Below are 18,364 nucleotides of genomic sequence, written 5' to 3' on the forward strand. Positions count from 1 at the left end.
AGAGGAATCAGACAGGGTTAAAGGGCTTTGTTGAGCTGTCTCTAGAGATCCAGGCTGTTGAATGTGTCGTTTTAACACATAACACGCTCACGCCTTTGGTTTTGTGTGATGACTGTGGTACTCATTCCACTTATAGGGATGGACTTAGGGTGAAATTGTTTTGCCATCATATGATGTTTTATGAATGAGTTTTGTTTAGTTTTTTTCTCCATCATATATATTACTTATTTATTCGAGAATGTATATGAACAGTGACACGATTATAATTATAATTATTACAATTCTAATTGATTTGGTGGAAGGAGAGGTTGTTTTTTCCGGTTTTAAAATGTCATGTGGTGTGACTCTTATGATGATAAAAAAAAATCTTTATCTTCCGTAACTCTTTGTAAGAATAAGGTCTCATTCGGTAACATTAGTTAATGCATTAACTAACAAACTAACAATGAACAATATGTTTTTACAGCTTTCATTAAACTTTGTTAATGTTAATTAATACAAATGTTCATGTTAATTCACAGTGCATTCATTAATATTACCAGATACAACTTTTGATCTCAATGTATTAATAAAAGTTGAGATTCACATTATCTAAGATGAATAAAATGCTATAGAAGTGGTTAAGAATGGTTGAACATTCCCATGTATCCATCCAGATATCCATTCCTCATCCAGCCTATAGGAATTGCTGAAAGTTAAGTTACAATCTGTCATGATGGGTGAAGAAAAGCTGCAAATTAGGGCTGTGATCGCTGATATTGTACCTTTAAACGTGTGGGATCAGTTGTATAAACAGCTATAACTGTTAATATTCACGCATACAGATGCTGAACATCTCGGAGATCAGGCTACATTTGTTGTTCTCAAGGGAGATGCTAATTGTAGCTTTGTTTTCAGAAGTTATAAATTAAGTATAAACAGGCCACAGGCAGTATGTGTGTCTGTTTGTACACGCTTGTCTTTATTAGCTGTGCGGTTTCCATACACACACCAGTGAGCTAGCGTCTGCACTAACAATGTTTCTCCCTCCTAGTCTCAAGCAGTGGAACGTGTTCGCTAATTGCGAACTTTATTAGACGTTTCCTATTATTATTGACGTTGCAAATGTTATTCTGAACGCCGTCGTTTCGCTTTCCAGTCTGCTTGGCTTATTGGGCCCAGCACATAATAACACATTTCAATATTGAGGTGATTGGAAGCCGCAGTGAGAAGCTGCTAACACATGTTCGCTTCCAAGACAATAGTGCTTTTAATTTGCATAATCTGAATACATTTTCTGGCTCAGGTTTTGTTGAAAGTAGACTTAATTGCCTTATTTCCTTTGTGCTTGTGAGTTAATGTGGGACTCTGAGATGTACCAAATGCTGCAGAACCTTTCCTCGACCGTTCTTCAGGCACGACGCTCCATCGTTAAACATTTCTTGGCCATGTGTGTCTAATTTGTTCTTTTCTTTAATGTCGACCGGCATCAGAAGCAACTTTTATTCAAATGACTCTGCTCTACTTTTAAGTTAACTGCTCTTTTACTGTTTTTTTTCCCCCTTCATCCCTTCTTCTCTTTTTTTTAATGTGTTTATAGAATAATGTAGATGAACTGCATGCAGAGCGTCTCCGCAGGGCTACGGAACGTCTGCGCAATCCCGTTGTCTTCCACAAGGAGTCTGCTGTCAGGAAAACGCAGCTCAAATCATTCAGTCAATACGTAGAGACCAGGCCAGGTGAGGTCCTTTACTTTCGCTGATGTCACTTCCTCCAATCTGGCTGCATAAACAGAGGATTTTTCATTGTGAAACAGTTCAGTAATCAATAAATTAATGTATTTAATGCATAAAGATGAACATCAGGTTTGTGTTTCAGATCTGGCAATTAGCCAAAAAGTGGAGATAGTACTTCAGTGTTTCTTAGAGGTCTTCGAGAATACTAATAGTGTAATTACAGCTTTATATAAATATATGCCTAGTGATTGTTTTAATGGAGATGTCAGATATATCTGATTAGGTTAGGTTCATCTGATAAAAAAAGTGATTATTCATTTATGGTCAGGTCAGAATCAACCAACTTTTAATATCTCTCTCTTGTTTTAGAGGTTAAAAGGCAGAGATCCGTGCCCGAAGATCTAAAGAGGGTGGGCGAGGAGAGAGGAGCTCTGACAGAGATGGAAGGACGAAAGCCAACTGAAGATGAAGTACTTAATACATATTTAAATTCTCCATCAGCGCTGCTCGTTCTGACGTTGTCTGTGACACCAGGTCATAGTTGGACTTCACACTTGCACACAGTCACTCATATCTGTCTGAGGGGCAGAGAGGTTTTTGAAGGCTGATGTCGATCTGTTCTTCCCTAAAGTCAAATAGACGAGCAAAATTAGACTGCAATTACCTGATAATTGTAAGATTAGGAAAAAAGAAAATGGACAGAGCAGTGGATATACCTCTTTCATTCTACCTTTCTGTCTTTTTCTCTGAACCCTTTCAGTTTCTCCTAAATATATGTGACCTGTGCTGGCAAAATGAGTTGCAATGAGCAAATTTTCAAAAATTAGTTAATATTTAAAAAAAAAAAAAAACAACTTGATGTATGATTTGTTGGAATCTGACAAAAATGACTGAGCTACACCTGTTTGAAGTTGATAGAGTCAGCAAAGTCAATTTTGAGAAAAATAGAGTGAACGTTTTGAAAAACTGAAGGTTCCAAAACAAAATCACCTAGCAACATACCTTAAAATCCCTGGTAATACCACCAAATTTGGCACAAACCAAGTCAAAACCCATATTTATAGGAAATATATATATATATTAAACTTTTTTTCCATGATTCCACAATTGTTTGATTAACATTAATGGAACAGACAGCCTATATATTAAGACCTACTGTATCACACAAATCTAATGTAATGTTATACACATCAGATGTTTTTTCTCAACAGTTAACCAAACGTTCACTTAAGACATAACAGATAATGTTTGCGTGAATACTCACCAATACAGATTTTTTTAAATACTGCAATTCTGTGTATATGTGTATATTGGGATTGCGCGCTTTCTTTGTGCGCGCACATCAGATCTGTCAGTAAGCGTGAGTAAGATCGTTTTGTTTACATCAGCATGAGTTTGAAAATGTTTTATTGGTTCAGACTCATGCCATCAAGAATTCACTATGAATATTCACAAAGTTGGAATGCTGCGCTTTAAAACAATACCAAACTTGTGCTGAGAGGAAGCGCCAGTCGTCCAGAGGCGGGCAGAGAAAACTGCATTTTTCCTTGTCAAAGAAAGGTACTCACCTCAGAAAATGTACAAATAAAGTTTGGTTTTTTTTTTTTTATCTTTTAGATGTTTAATTGCTGTTTGGAGCATTGCGGTAGCTAGACGAAGGCTTAATGAACTCATCTTTGTGAAAATCTCAATTTTGACCAAAATTGACATTTTTCACTTGTTTTGCCTATAGCTTGAAATTAGCCTGTGTGCATTCAACTCATTTTGCCAGCAGGGTCAGACATGTATATACAATACAATTATATATTTTTTCATTCTCTCTATGCAGGCTGATCTAAAGAAACTATTTTAATTATTGCAGCACCATATATAGGGCCAGAGCATAGAGAAACATACCCTGGGAAGAGTGAGATAGAGACACAGAAAGAGAGAGAGAGGGAAGGTCAGTAGAGACCAGCTTTGCCCCTCTCTGTGTAGGGGTTAATGGGTGTTGAACTTGCCCATTACCCAGCTCAAGCTGAATTACCCAGCGAATGATGTTTGCATTAATATAATATATATGGAAATTTCAACACTTAATTATGGCAGAGAGGCGAGAGCAGGGGGAGGGGGCTGATCATGTGTAAAATTGATTTGTGGGAGAAGTATTTGATAGAGCAGCGAGGAAGAGGAAGGTAGAGTTTGATGGACAGCAGGAGGACTCAGGCAGAAAAAGTGCTGTCTTGGATGAAAAAAAAAACTTTCTTCCCCATTTCCCTCTTTCCTATTATGAAATAAGGTGCATCAGCACTAAAAATATATATATATTTTTGCAGCAATCTTTAGGATGTGAATTTAAATTAGCACTCTTTTCCCCCTCCCCCTCCTTTCTTGGAATAGTAGGAAGGAGGAGAGGACAGAGGAGGGTGATAAACGAGTGGAATAAAGAGGGGTGGGAGTGCTTGTCACTATCACACACTTAGAAATAAGCGTGCAGTTTAATTACTCTATTTCTCCCTAATCACTGTCTCATCCCTCACTCCAGTGTTTCCTAAGATCCAGAGGGTGCTGCCACCAGGGCCACATGTGTAAAAGAATGGGAGCATGTTTCCAAGCGTGTACATAAGTGAATCTGAGCACACACGTGTGCTGCGTAGATCTCTTAGATCCATGCTGATAGGCCCTTAGGCACTGACCCACCTCTCCCATATATTTCAATTTTGTCTCTCTGCGTGTCAGTCTCCAGACTGCTGTAATACTGGATTCTCTCTGAGGTCATTTAGTGTGTTTATATTGGTGTGTAAGTGCACCCTCCTGCCCGAGGCTTTACACATGAAGTCAAACCTCAACATTTAAAGCTACAGTCTGTAACTGCCGAAAACAATTATAAATGCCAGGAATTGTAAAAGACAATAAATAAATGAAAATTAAATCTTCAAACATACTGTAGTCAAAAAGAAATTATGATACAGTATCTCTGAGTTGTATTTTTTAAATTGTATTTTTATATATTTTATGTACATGCTTAGCATTTAAAACTACAGTTCATAACTGACATTATTAAGCCATAGATAAATGAAAATAAATAAATCTTTAAGCCTCGTCATAAAAAATGATACAGTAGCTCTGAATAGTTTTTTATTTTATAATCATGTATACAATTTTTAACAATTTTTTTTTTATGTTAATGTAGTTTAAAAATATTATTTATTATTACTTAATATATTATGTTTTTAAATCCAACTGACAGCAGTACGTCATTTCTAAAGAAAGCTGAAAAAAGAACATTCATTTGCTTAATTAATTTTAGCAATATTCTCCAGTCATCATTCTGACCACTGTTCCCCTGGTATTAAAAAGCCGTATAAACCCAGGATGTGATGCTTCATTTCTAACCTCTCATCACTCCCCCTTCCTCTCGTTTGTTCTTGCCCAGCAGAAAGCGTTCAAAGACACCAGTCAGTACGTGGTGGGAGAACTGGCGGCGCTGGAGAGCGAGCAGAGGCAGATCGACACGCGGGCCTCGCGTGTGGAGAAGCGTCTGCGCTATCTCATGGACACAGGTACGCCGCCCAATTACACTGTAAACAGTTTTGGCAAATTGAGCGTTCACAAACTCTTATGGAGTTTGGGAAGTGTGAATCTTTGAAGCCGGGATGTTGGGGCGGCAGCGGGGATATGAAAAGGGGCGGTGAGGATGCAGGGAGGCTCTCTGGGCCGCCGTGATAAGAGAGCCTTCATGGGAGCTGATAACTAGTGCTGATAGCGTCCGCCAGCCAGCCACTATTGAACAGTACCGTGCAGCCATGCGCAACAGAACCCCATATCTGGCCTTCAATGATATGCTGTAGAAGAGAGAGAGAGAAGGAGGGAGAGAGGGGTATACGGCAGAGGGGTAAAGGGTGAAGAGGGGAGGAAGAGAAATGGGGAGGGTTTGCTATTTGGGGGCTGGACCGAAAAGGAAATGTTGAAATAATGAAAGACACGTATTAATAGATACATGCACTTGCTCTCCTCCTCTCTCTCTCTCTCTCTCTCTCTTCCCCTCTCCCTCTATTCCTCTCTCTCTCTATTCCTCTCTCTTCTCCTCACATATACACATATGAAAGGATATGGGGCAATCTTTCAGGTGTGTATAGCAGGGGCTGCTGAGCCTTTGTTAAAACATGGAGCTCCATTCTGAGCAAGAATGGCAATTGCTTCAACACCTCAACCCAAATTTAAGAACCAGATGCTGATACGAAACAATAATTTCTCACAAGGGTAGCATCATGGAAAAAAGGAGGGTAAAGTAGACGATTGAATTTTTTTTGCTTCTCCGTCACATTGAGGATGATATCATGTCTATCACAGTTTTGTGTTTGCCCAACCTTCCATCCATCCTTCTCTCTCTCTCTCCCTCTCTCTCTTCCCACTCACCTGGACCCTGTTGAAGTCAAAGCCGCTGTGTCCGTTTGAAGGGTTTTTTTCTCGCTCTGAATGATAAATGGCTTGAATGCCCTAGCAGGTGGAGAACCAAACCAGACATTTCAGCAAGATTTACACTCACACACAGAAATAAGAGGCACCGTTACACACCAGACCTCATGTACGATTCTCACCTTAATGTGCTTACCTGTCTGAGCCAGTGCACGCATTTCAGTACTGCAAACAGGTGAATTCACGCCTCTGTCAGGTTCAGACAACATGATCTTCAGTAACTGCTTCTATAGTCAAATACACACAAAACAAACCAGGTTATGTTATGCTCAACATACACATATTGAATTTAAAATGACTACTAAGCTGTGTTGCACTTTATTCTTTAAAATATTGTAAAAAAAAAAAAAAAGTGGGGAAGATTTTCCTCAGTTTTTCCTCAGATGATTTTCTTATCACTTGAAATGTCTGCATTATTCAGATAATTACTTAAATATTACAACCAACTAAATTTATATATATATATATTATACATACACATGTTTCCTCCAACCATACTATATGGTGGACACTATAGATACATACATATGTACATACATACATATAAAATAGGCAAATAATTAAAGTCATGATATATATATAGACGTTTAAAAAAAACATCTATAATATATATGCATACAGATGTTTATTGCACACATATACAAGCATATAAAGTTATATTTACATACATATAAAAACTGTACTTAGAACTACTCGTGATCCCTGATATCCCCCTCCCCACCTCATTATACGCTCTGCCTTAGTCTGCTGGTTTTTTGCGTTTGTTTCCCAGATGAATTCACAGTAATTGGGCTGGTTAATTTATTTACTGTGTGCAGTTCACAGCACATTAAAGAATGGAGATAATTGAACACGAATTGTCAAGTGTCTTCTGATATCAGGCGTATTACAGAAGGGAATGCGTATAAAACTCTATTTCCATGCAACCATTGTTTATGGTAATTAAGTACACAGATGTATTCCTTGGTTGCCTTCCAAGCTTATGGCGACTGCCATTGTTGTCTTCTATTAATATGTAATCAGTAAATAGTTTAATTTTCTAATCTGCAGTTGGAGAATTCACTTTCTAACAGCTCTTAATTATGGCAGAGCCCTAATGATGCAGCCGCTGATGGGCTAGGAGGCCGTAAACGGGACGCAGAACGCTCGGGGGAGGGCAGAGGCCTGTGGTGGCTCCTGCCTAATGAACTTGTTATTCCCACACCAGAGGGAGCAGTGTCCTTCACACACACACACAGGCTTCTATGCCCATCTCACCAGCAGCTCAACCATTACCTCAGTTAGCCACATCCCCGGAATTACGTCTAAATATGTTATTGTCACCCGATTTTCTAAATATATCAATTTTGAACATTTCGCAAAATCAAAAGTGAAAGAGGAGAGCTATTCGCGCGCTCACCATTCTGTCCGAGCACAATACCGTCCCGAATCACATTGAAATTTTTCAGCGCGCAGCATTGAAATGTGTGTAAATGTTATCTGCTCGGCTTTTGATATTCAGCAACCCTCTGAATGCATCTCCCTGACATCTGCTCAGCATGCATTTATGCACACATATGATTTTCAAATTGCTTTATAACCTGCAACAATGAACGCAATTATGAAAATAATGGCATTTAAAGGCGCTCTAAAACCCACACACCTACAGAGTTCTCGATAAGAGATTTTTAAAAAAGCAAAGGGAAAGAATGAGTTTTAGGTGAGATTAACATATGTTTAAAAATTGCACTTGAGTCTGATAAGATTGACACAGGTTTTATTGCATGCTAATCCTTTCTCCTTTTCTCCGACGCGGTCACAGAAATTCATACAAGACGGATATCATCAGCTTAATGCAGTTTACAGACAAGCCATCACAGTCTGTGCCAGCAAAAACAGACATGTCAGAAGAGGCCCGTTATGTTTGTTTTATTCTCGGCGACGTGGCCGTCCTCTTCCAGGCTTCTTCACGGATGTGCACCTTTTTATATTTTAGTCTCAAAACGTCAGTCCCTTTTTTTTTTTTTTTTTTTTTTTACTTTTTCCCCCCCTCAGCTTTCCCACATTAATTCTCCCAGCCCGCATTCCAAGGCAGTGTTGGCCATGCAGAAATAATTGCTTGAGTGTCTGCGTTTATAGATCTCAGCTCCGCCAAGACTGAAATGGAATTGCTCGTGTGGCTAAGGCAACATGCTTGTAACCAGCCCCTTAGTTTGACTAAAGATTTAAGCTTGGCTACGTGAGTCGCATGGGGAAATGGTCTCCGAGCTCAGACAACAGCTAACAGCTAACACAGCTTTAAGTATATTATCAGGCAAGTTCTTTCAGAAACGTATTGCTAAAGAAGCTTAACATTAATTATTGTAACTTTGGGAAGATTACATCCACAGCATGCTTGTAAGCGGTGGCATAGTCCTCTTGACCTCCTATGCAAGAGCTTAAAGACACTAGAATGGCATTTCAGCTGCATTAATAGGATAACCAGTATAATCTTTCCGCAGTAAGAGAAGCAAAAGTGTTTAGAGCATAATACTCGCCCCGGTTCTGGGGACGAGACGGGTTTTGTGATGTCTCGCGCAATCGGCACGCACCAGGTTCTATCGGTGTAATCGCAAACTCTTTTTCTCTCCCTCTCTGCTGTTCTCTTTCTTCTGTTGTCTCTCTTTCAATTCTCTTTTTTTCCCTCTTCTCCCTCTGTCCTATTCTTTCTTCTCCATGGGATTTGCATGCTAGTTCGGTAGCTTGTCCACTCTAATTTTAAAGACCAAAGACCTCGTTTAGCCTTCCTGCTAAGCGTGCGCCGTGAGTAGCGGAAAAGTAAGCCTGGAGACAAACGCAGGAATTCGGCTCATAAGGATGGCTTTTATCGGCACGACCAAAGGCCAGCGCTGGATCAGGAGGTGACTGCCTATTCAGGTTTAGTGCTGGACTATGTGCTCGACTTCAAGAGCTGGTTAACATCAGAATGGTCCGTTTTCGGCTACTGGCTTTTGCGGCCTTTGTTCTTCTCACTGGTTTTAATTCTCACCGGACCGTTACGTGCACAGCATAGATCGCCTTTGTGAAGTCATGTGTTCTCGCTACCTAATATCAACAGGTTAGACCTTTAGCCTCAATTAATGCATGATGTAAGACATTAGTGCTACTCTTGTATTAAACCAAATGAGTGTTATTTCTCCTTGCGTTTGTCCAGTTTATTGTGATGATCGCTGTAAGCGAGAAGAAAATCGCCTCACATCAGCCCTTTTTAATCTCTGAGGCCGTTTGAATGTTCGAGAGGCAAAAACAATTTAATTAGTTAAGTTGCATTGACTTCACATTCAAACCCCCAACCAGCGACCCCTCCCTCCGAAAGCTTTTCCCAGATGTGAAGAGGGTTTTTTTTGGTCTGGTGTCAGGCTTTCAAACATTCTTTAACAGTTGGATGAAAGGGGATTTTAAGGAAGATTAGAGAAGGGGATCCTCCAGGCATTGTCTGAGAATCTTAAGATAAAACGCACAGGGTGGATAGTGTCTGCGGAGGGGGGTGTCGGGGGGAAGGGTTTGTTGGTTGCAGGAGATACGGCCTGCATTGTGAGACATGTAATTTAGATTTTTATAACGGCATGGAAATTCTGATGAGTCGCTGTCATAGCGCTCCCTCTCCATCCTCATTTGTTTTCCCTTTCCCTCTAACCCTCTCTTTCATCCCCCCAATGTGTTTTGCAGTGGCCTTGCTGTCCTCTAAATTGTTGGTGTGAAGTTAAGTTAAACGCTGCTACATGTGGCATTGCAGGCAGGCAGTGATATGCCTGATTAACATTTTCAAAAGGGGCACAATGATGGCGCTTATTATAATCTCCCCTTTATTGAAGCATCTTGAGGCCTTTTCATCTCCACCCCCCCTTTGACTGCCATTCCAGTAAGACCCAGCCAAAAGCAGCTAGTGCCGTGCCACTGCGGCTCCATACGCGCTGAAAAACAGAGAGCCATTCTCCGCAACGCCAGCCAAGACCTCAATGATCTGCTGGGCTTTTTTTTTTATTATTATTGTGTTTTTGTGGCACTGGTGTGTTTGTCTGACTTTTTTATTTTTATTGGATTTTTGTCTCTAAGTAGAGGATGGTAGAAAGGAGACGGGAATCGGTTGTGTGATGCAGGCCAGATTTGAACTTGAATCCCACATGTGCAACACCAAACACATGCACTATTGTTCAATGAAAATTTCTTTGCCACATATTTAGGCAAAGAAATCTCATATTTCGATTCGGACAGGTCTAACATTTGAAGTATTTCTTTAAGTTGGGCTTTTGATTGTCACTCAGTAAATGTGTTGTTGTTAAATTTGTTTCTAATTTTATTAAATTTGATTTTTTCAGAGAAGTTCTCAGTGTGAAAAAGGCTTAGCAGAACAGTTTGGGTGCGTGGGACTCTGTTTGCATAATTGATCATTATTTGGTTTACAAATTGTCTCCTGACAACATAATTGAATTTCAGTCATGCACTTAATTAATAGACCTTTTCATATGGAAACTGATTAAGACACACTTTACAATTAAGTGTAATGACGCGGGGTTGGCCTGTAATTAGGGGCATTCACGTGCTAACAGCCCTGCTATGCTAGCTCAGTTGTTGTTCATTTCCCTTTGTATGGGCCTCTCTAGGCTACACATTCCTCTAGCGTACTACCTGAACCTTATCAGCACATGGCCTCTCTCCCCAGCCCACCTTTAGCATGCTAAAACACGCTAACGACACCCAAAACAGCTCATTTGAGCTAATGGAAATGACCATTTAAATGCTATTGTTCTGCTGTTAGCCGCTTAGTAGAGATAGAGAGATAGCGAGGGAAGCTACTTTTTATAGTTACTGTAGGGAGGAGACCCATTATCAATTTGTCCTTAAGCAAACCTGAGGAAAGAAAGAGAGAGAAAAAATGGGAGGGTTAGAGAGGGGGAGAAAAGAAAACGCCAGAATTGACAATGCAGATGTGTGGAGGGCGGCTAATAGTGTTAGCACATCCATTACTCTCCTCAGCTTAATTCATTAAGCAAATTGGGCGGGAACCGTATTGGCCTTGTTGAAATACGTGCAATATGACACTGCTCAAATTTGTTCTAACACATGGCCCGGGGAGACGAGCCGACCGCTCTAATGGGGGAGGAGGGGCAAATTATGCAAAGGCACACTGCAGGAGGGAAATGACTACAACGCAGAGGGAGTTGCACCTCTGCACTCAACTAACCCGTTTTCTTTTACTCCAAGCCATGTCACGTTTGTTCTCCTATCTTGTTGTACTTTTTGACCTTAAAGGGATAGTTCACCCAAAAATGAGAATTCATTTATTCACCCTCATGTCATTCCAAACCTGTATGGATTTTTTAGAAAGTGTCACTCCTTCCTTACAATGAAAGTCAGAGGACTACAATGTTGTTTTGGACCCCATTGACATTGATTGTTTGAATAAAATTGGTTGAGACATTTTTCAAAATATCTTCTTTTATATGATGCACCATAATATTACTTAGCACAAGCTGGAACGTCTGTTAAATAATGATAACAGGGACTTTTAAATGCTTTTGACAGTCAGCCGAAAGGCTGAAATCTAGGGGGCCAGCAGATGTGTTTCACCCTCCGCAATCGTTTGCTCAGACGTTTACTTGGAAAACGGATTAAGCAAATAAAAGCAAATCATATATTAGTAAGAAAAACATTCTGCAGGTGTTGACGGGGCCTTGCTGCTTGTGCTAATTTGTCGTCTCTACAGGTAGCCATTTCAGCATCTCTCAGGGTTCGGTGTGAATCTAAATGGAGTGTTGCTCAAACCCTGATAACCCCCCAGAATTTCACACCTCTAGTATGTAAACAGAGAGGTAGAGCAGGTCCTAAGTAGATGAGATAACAGAGATACTCCTAAACGGCTACAGCCCTGTCCTTAACGCACACTAATGTCTTACCAAAACACTTGCGTTTCGAATAGGTGGTGCCAAGACTGTCTTCTTTGCTTAATGCTAGTTAAATATCTATTGTAGCTCACTGTAACTGCAAACGATTGACATCTGGCGACCCACAAGATTATTGTCAAAAGCATCTATAAAGTCCTTGTAAGCATTATTGCTCATGCTATGTAATATAATGTTTCATCATATAAATAAAAACTAATTACATTTGCATGCTGAATAGCCAATAAAGGGATAGTTCACCCAAAAATGAAAATTCTTTTCTTTGTGGAACACAAAAAAGATTTAAAAAAAATTTTTTAAAATCTGTTGGTTTGTTTTTTGTCAATTTAGTGTTGTTTTGGACCCCATTGACTTTCATCATATTGATAAAAACAGTAGAAACTTTCTTCAAAATATCTTCTTTTGTGTTCAGCACAAAGTCAGGTTTGGAACAACTTGAAGGTGAGTAAATTCCTAAAGCATGTCATCTTAACGTCTTGTTTCTTTGTGTATTATGCCTACAAATCATAAAATTACTGAGAAAATACGCAAGAAGTTGTCCATTTGTGTCAGTTTTAGCAGTTATTTCAGGTGCAGTCAACTCAACATCGTTAGTTTTTGGTCCAAGAGCAAGAGATGGGGGCAGGCAGCCCTTTTCCATTTGGCTCTGTGGAGATTTTGAGAAGCTTCATGCAATCACAGATGCATATGTATGTGCTCACTGCTCCCTCCTGGAAGGCACCTTTTTACATGTACATGTCTACTGGGGTCCCCCCACCCTTGCAAACAGGCCTCCCCTCTGTCAGCTAATCAGTACCTCGGCTAGATGCATTGTGACACTATGCAAATCTATTTACATTGGAATAGGGGAATCAGGGGATCCTAAACTCAGGCATCGAAGTTGAAGAAAGAATACCCAAGGCCAACAAATAAATGAAAGTTTGCTCAAATCCGTGAGATAATGGGGTCTGTGTTCAGACTTACCACAGTGGAGAGATAAACACAGGGATTACTTGGGGGTTTTGCATCAGTTGCTTTCTGCTGGGTGGCCTTACTTGTCAAAAAAGGAGAAAAGGAGAGAGAGAGAGAAAAAAAGAATAGGGGAAAAAAACGTTTAACGCAAGGACATTCACATGGCACATTGAGAAAAGAAGTACCGCTAATTCCATCAAAGCCAGAGAAATCAGCCATTAATTTATGCTGCTCTCTCCCTCCCCCTGTAGCTATTGTTGCTTTGGTTGTTGATCATTTCGGTAACATCTGGTCCTTGGTTTTTTTTTTGGAGGCCAGTTAGTTTCAAGCAGATGACCCCCGTCAACATGGCCAAAAAAATCACTCTGGTGTCTCATGCTGTCGCTGTCGTCCTGTTGGTAAGAACAGAAAATGCAGGGTTTGTGTGAATATTTCAGGCAAAAAAAAAAAAAAAAAAGTTCAAAGATTTTAACCAATGACAAGCAAGCAGTTATAGTAGGTGAAAACTTAATATTTTTGCACATTTTATCCAAAGTAACTTACATATTCTCATTTATACATTTGATCAGCCCTTAAAAATTGAACCTTGGTGTTGCTAGTGCCATGCTTTACTTTTTAAGCTACAGTCAGGAACTCTTACAATAATAGTGTTTTATATTAATAATATTACTCATTTTTATAAGTGATCAAGGTTTGCAGTCAGACCTTCTCAAGTCAATTAATGTTGTCTCAGTATGAAGGCATGACAACAAAAGACAGTTCTATAAAATTGAAAGCTGGAGTATTTAGTACCAAGCGATTCCTCCTCAGATCTTGATAAGTGTTATGGGTGCGCAGGAGTGGACGATTCCTGTTAATATATATTTGGAAAGATGGAAAGATTTGGTATTTGAATCAAGGGCTTTGCAGAGGAGCAGATTATGACTTCCATGGTGACTCCTTCCAGCTTTGGGGAAATGAGCTGTTGACATTCTTCAGGGTCATCATCCAAGATAGCAGGCCAACCAGCAGGATTTACCCGATAAACCCATCCAACTAGACCTTTATCCATTTCACTACGACTGGGGAAGGCAGGGGTGAGATGGAGACGGGTTAGAACTGATGTTTTTCTCTTTCCATCAAAACATGAGGCATTTCGTCAGCCAGTATGGATACTGTCATCATGACCAAACCAAATTTGGGCTAAAATGTGTAGCATAGTTCACATATTTTTCCCTAATTGCACGCTAATAAATGATATCTAGTCTAACATTTTCTGCATAATTATTGCAGGTTTGCACTGAAGTATGATTTTCAGAGAACATGTTGGTCTGTAGGGTATTTTCTTTCAGACTGTATGAGTAGATTGAACCGCCGAGAGTGGATTCAGTACGAGTATGATGGAGTCTTTGAAGAAGAATCATTTACACCTTCTCTGTCATATCGCCAAGAACATCATCTTTACCCACAAAGCCTATGTCTGACAATGTCTGAGTCCTCTCCACCTTGGTCAAAATAATTTTTTCCCATAATTCCCTGTGTAACCTAAGGCTAGCGTTGCTCCCCGCTGTGAGGTAGACCCAGAGGAAAGACAAAAGCACAATGAAACAGGGAGCTTACCACCAACCGCTCTCACTGGAGCTCTGGAGTAGGGCCCACTATACACCGCTGCCTCTCCAGTTCTGTCCCAATGCTAATGAGCCGGCTCTGATCTTTCCTCTGCTTCCCGTGTTTTCAACATCTTCAAGGACCACATGGCGCTAGCAAAATAAAGACAACCAAATGAGAATTTTTAACGCTTTTTGTGTCAGCGACTCAGTGCCTTTCAGTCGGCTCACTCATTTAATATTCCCCCTGAGAAAGAAAGGACAGAGGAAAGAAGAAAAGAAAAAAGGTAAAATGTGCAACAAGGAGTTGGAGGTGCTGGAGGGAAAGGGGGAGGTGTCACTTGCATTCCTCCTTCCGAGTTATTGCAGAGAATCGAACGATATCTAAATCGCGAAACAGAAATGACCTCAGTGTTCTCGTCTCATACGTTTCCGTTAAAACAAGATTCCCAAAATTCTAATTTTTGACCAGTGTTGACGCTGAGTTTCATGATATCAATAACAGCTCCCGAACAAGAGGGGACAGATAAAGGGTGAAAGAGGGCCCGGGTCTGACGGAGTCTCCTGCCGGCTGTTCACACACTCCTTTTTAATAGCTGCGTTCTCTATACAGAGGCACAGGGCAGTGCCTCGCATTAGCGCTGGAGACCACTAGTTAATAGGATGATGTCTTTTAGCTTTTGTTATGAGATTATTAACCGGGATAGGTTTCTGCTCTCATCCGAGTCGCTGCTCTGAGGGCCTGTTGAGCACAAGTGGTAAAATACAGCGTCCCCACATTGTGCCGTGCTTGTATGGTAAAAGGCTTTTAATGAAACACCTTTTCGGAGGCTTCACCAGGTGATCTTTTTTTTTTTACCGCTCTCATCTGCCACTCACCCAGCTTTAATTACCTGAAGTACTCAGCTTTTTCCATAGGCCCTTGATTCTGCCCCTGTGTTCAACGCTCCCAAAAGCAGGTTTAAAGTGGTTGAAAGAGTGAAATGATAGTATTTGTCAAAATAAGAAAGAAAGGAGAGGACCTCTGGCTCCTGTGTTTCACCCTGAAGGTCATATTATATCTATTTTGTTGTTGTTTGTTTACACCTGCGTTTTAATCTTAACTTGGTTGATGTATATATATGTAGATATAGATCTATATATATATATATGTATGTGTAGCAAATATATTTTTTTTAATTAGTAGTTCATTTAATTGGTATTATTACCCCTTACTTGGGTACAAACTGTTGATTTACATTCATTTTACTTACTGGCACGTTCAATATCTACCATCTAGTAGCCTATTTACATTTATATTGTCGCCCTCATCCTATATTCAGAGCTTTATTTGTTGCATATACACTCTAAAAAATGTTGGGTTGAAAATAGACAAACTCGACAATTGAGTTCTTTTAACCCAGTGGTTGGGTTAAATGTTTGCCCAATGTGCTGGGCAGTTTTATTTAACTCAGCTACTGTTTAAAAATTACTATATGGCTGGCTTAAAATGAACCCAAAATAGGTTGGAAATTAAAAATCAGACACACAATTACTAGAAATAAGCAATTTAATAAATGTTTATTGTTTAATTATTATTCATTAAACTTATTAATAAATGTTCATTTATTAAACTTATTAATAAATGTTCATTTCCAACATATTTTGGGTTCATTTTAAGCAAGCAATACAGTAATTTTTAAACAATAGTTGACTTAAATAAAACTACCCAGCAGGTTGGGCAAACATTTAACCCAACTGCTGAGTTAAAACAACCCATTTGCTGGGTTTGTCCATTTTTATCCTAACTTGGGTTGTTTTTAACCCAGCATTTTTTGGAGTGTACAATGCAACAAGTGCATATATATATATATATATATATATATATAAAGATAATATTATCTTATACATAAGATAATATGATATATATTTAAGATAATATTATTTGTAATTCAAACCATGTGTGTCATAAGAGATTGCATTTGATTAGACTATACAGTATTAAAAAAAAGGATCAAATCTAATATTGTTCCTATAAGTTCAAACACTAGAGCATGGCGCAACAATGGCAGGATCATGGGTTTGATTCCCAGGAATAAAATGTAGACCTTGAATGCAGCTTAAGTTGCTTTGGATAAAAGCATCTGCCAAATGCATAAATGTAAAGACAAAAACTCAAGCACTGTATGGAAATGTACGGAACTGTTTCATCCATCAAGCATATTTTTCATCTGTTTTCCACTCTTCTGTCATTTTGCATCATTATTTATTGCGAGTGCTATTGTGAAGAGGGCTGTAATTGTTGTTTTGTAATGTAAACTGCCTGTCTTGGCTGTTACGCTCATCGTGAAGCTGCGATAGTGGACAGGCGGCCCAGGGATTAAGGAGCAAAGAACGGCCAACACTAGCTGATAGTCTGTCAGTCTGTGATAATGTTTATTGATTAAAAAGAAGGGTGGAATACAAACACAGTTTAATAGAGTAGGGGGCTGCGGACAGAGATGGACATATTTGTGATTCCTGGTGCTTAACTCAGGCAGGCAGGCTAAAATTTATATAGTCTCCACTGTTACTCCCCATGTAAAAAAAAAAAAAAAAAAAAAAATGCTTTAAAGTAATAGAACCATTTTTGATGGGTATGCAAATTAAATTTAAATATTAAGTAAAAAATGAAAACTATATTCCAATTTGTGTATAAGAAGGGGAACATTTTTAAAAAAAAATCTATTATCTGCCATTTGTTTGTTTTGCCCCTGCCAAACTCGACATAAAGTGAGAGGTGTCTGGTATTAGCTGGGGGACTGGGGTGTTTGCAGAGGAGTTGTTTGTGTTAACAGCGCTGAGGGGCGGGTGAGAGACGAGTATTAAGGTACAGACTATCTTCTGTCAGCCCCGCACTGAACGTTCAAACAATTACATGAAAGGATGTATGATAACGGTGTATGTATAGCCAAGACTTTTCAGTCATTAAGGGCGACTTAAGCGGTCCTGTTTTCCTCCTGCGGTTCTTCTATCCTCGCTGTAAGGCCGCTCCGCTTATGAATCCTTCCTCATAAGCCGCAAAGCAAGCAACCGAAGGTCAATAATACCGGTGGCAATTGAAAACCTAGTGACGGGACACTTTACGAGGAATTAAATTGTAATGCGCTTTGACTGCTCATGTTCCATTAACTCAAATATGTCAGTCTGTGATCACGAATTGATAATGTGTTTCCTTAAACGCACAATCTGATCAGTGCACATATTAAAATTTTCCACTTGGAAGATTTAAGTGATTTAATACTGGTTTTTTTTTTTGTCATTTAGTTATTTGGATAATATTCTTTAAGTGGTTTAATTCTATTTTAATCTCGAAATAATTAACCGTTGCTTCTGCAGAGTAAATTTAAGCTTTTGTAGATCTCCGTTTTCTACACGTCTCTGATTTTTAAATGTCTTGGTCACCTAAAGAGGCTGATCCCCAGATAAATAGCAAACAGGGGAAAAGGTTAGTGGTTAACTAGGTTGGCTTAAACAAGAGAAAATGTGTTCGGTCCATTTTGAAACTAGTGATGGGCGTCTTAAAGCACAATGGCCGGGGCTTTATCCTGAGATTAGGTATTGTGGTTAAAGCTAAACTACCTTCCATCAGAGCAGCGCAAGGCGAGCGCGGCCCTTTCAGCCGACGCTAACAAGACTTCTCCACATTGCAGACCCACTCAGAGTAATTAAATCAATCCTTTTGTTCTCACCGCTCTCTCCTTCAGTGACGAGT

At 39.5% G+C, this 18,364-nt stretch overlaps 1 protein-coding gene across 2 annotated transcripts in view; it reads left to right on the forward strand.

Annotated features, from left to right (window-relative positions):
* ehbp1 (EH domain binding protein 1) overlaps positions 1-18,364 on the forward strand; it is a 153,409-nt gene that overhangs the window by 119,486 nt on the left and 15,559 nt on the right. The window contains exons 18-20 of one of the 2 annotated variants that reach the window (XM_067366969.1): positions 1,580-1,718; positions 2,085-2,185; positions 5,131-5,257. In XM_067366969.1, coding sequence (XP_067223070.1) covers positions 1,580-1,718; positions 2,085-2,185; positions 5,131-5,257 — 367 coding nt within the window. The remainder of the gene's footprint in view (positions 1-1,579; positions 1,719-2,084; positions 2,186-5,130; positions 5,258-18,364) is intronic. The other variant, XM_067366970.1, reaches the window with a different exon arrangement.

The sequence above is a fragment of the Chanodichthys erythropterus genome, chromosome 18, assembly GCF_024489055.1.
Source record: "Chanodichthys erythropterus isolate Z2021 chromosome 18, ASM2448905v1, whole genome shotgun sequence".
Lineage (NCBI taxonomy): Eukaryota > Metazoa > Chordata > Actinopteri > Cypriniformes > Xenocyprididae > Chanodichthys > Chanodichthys erythropterus.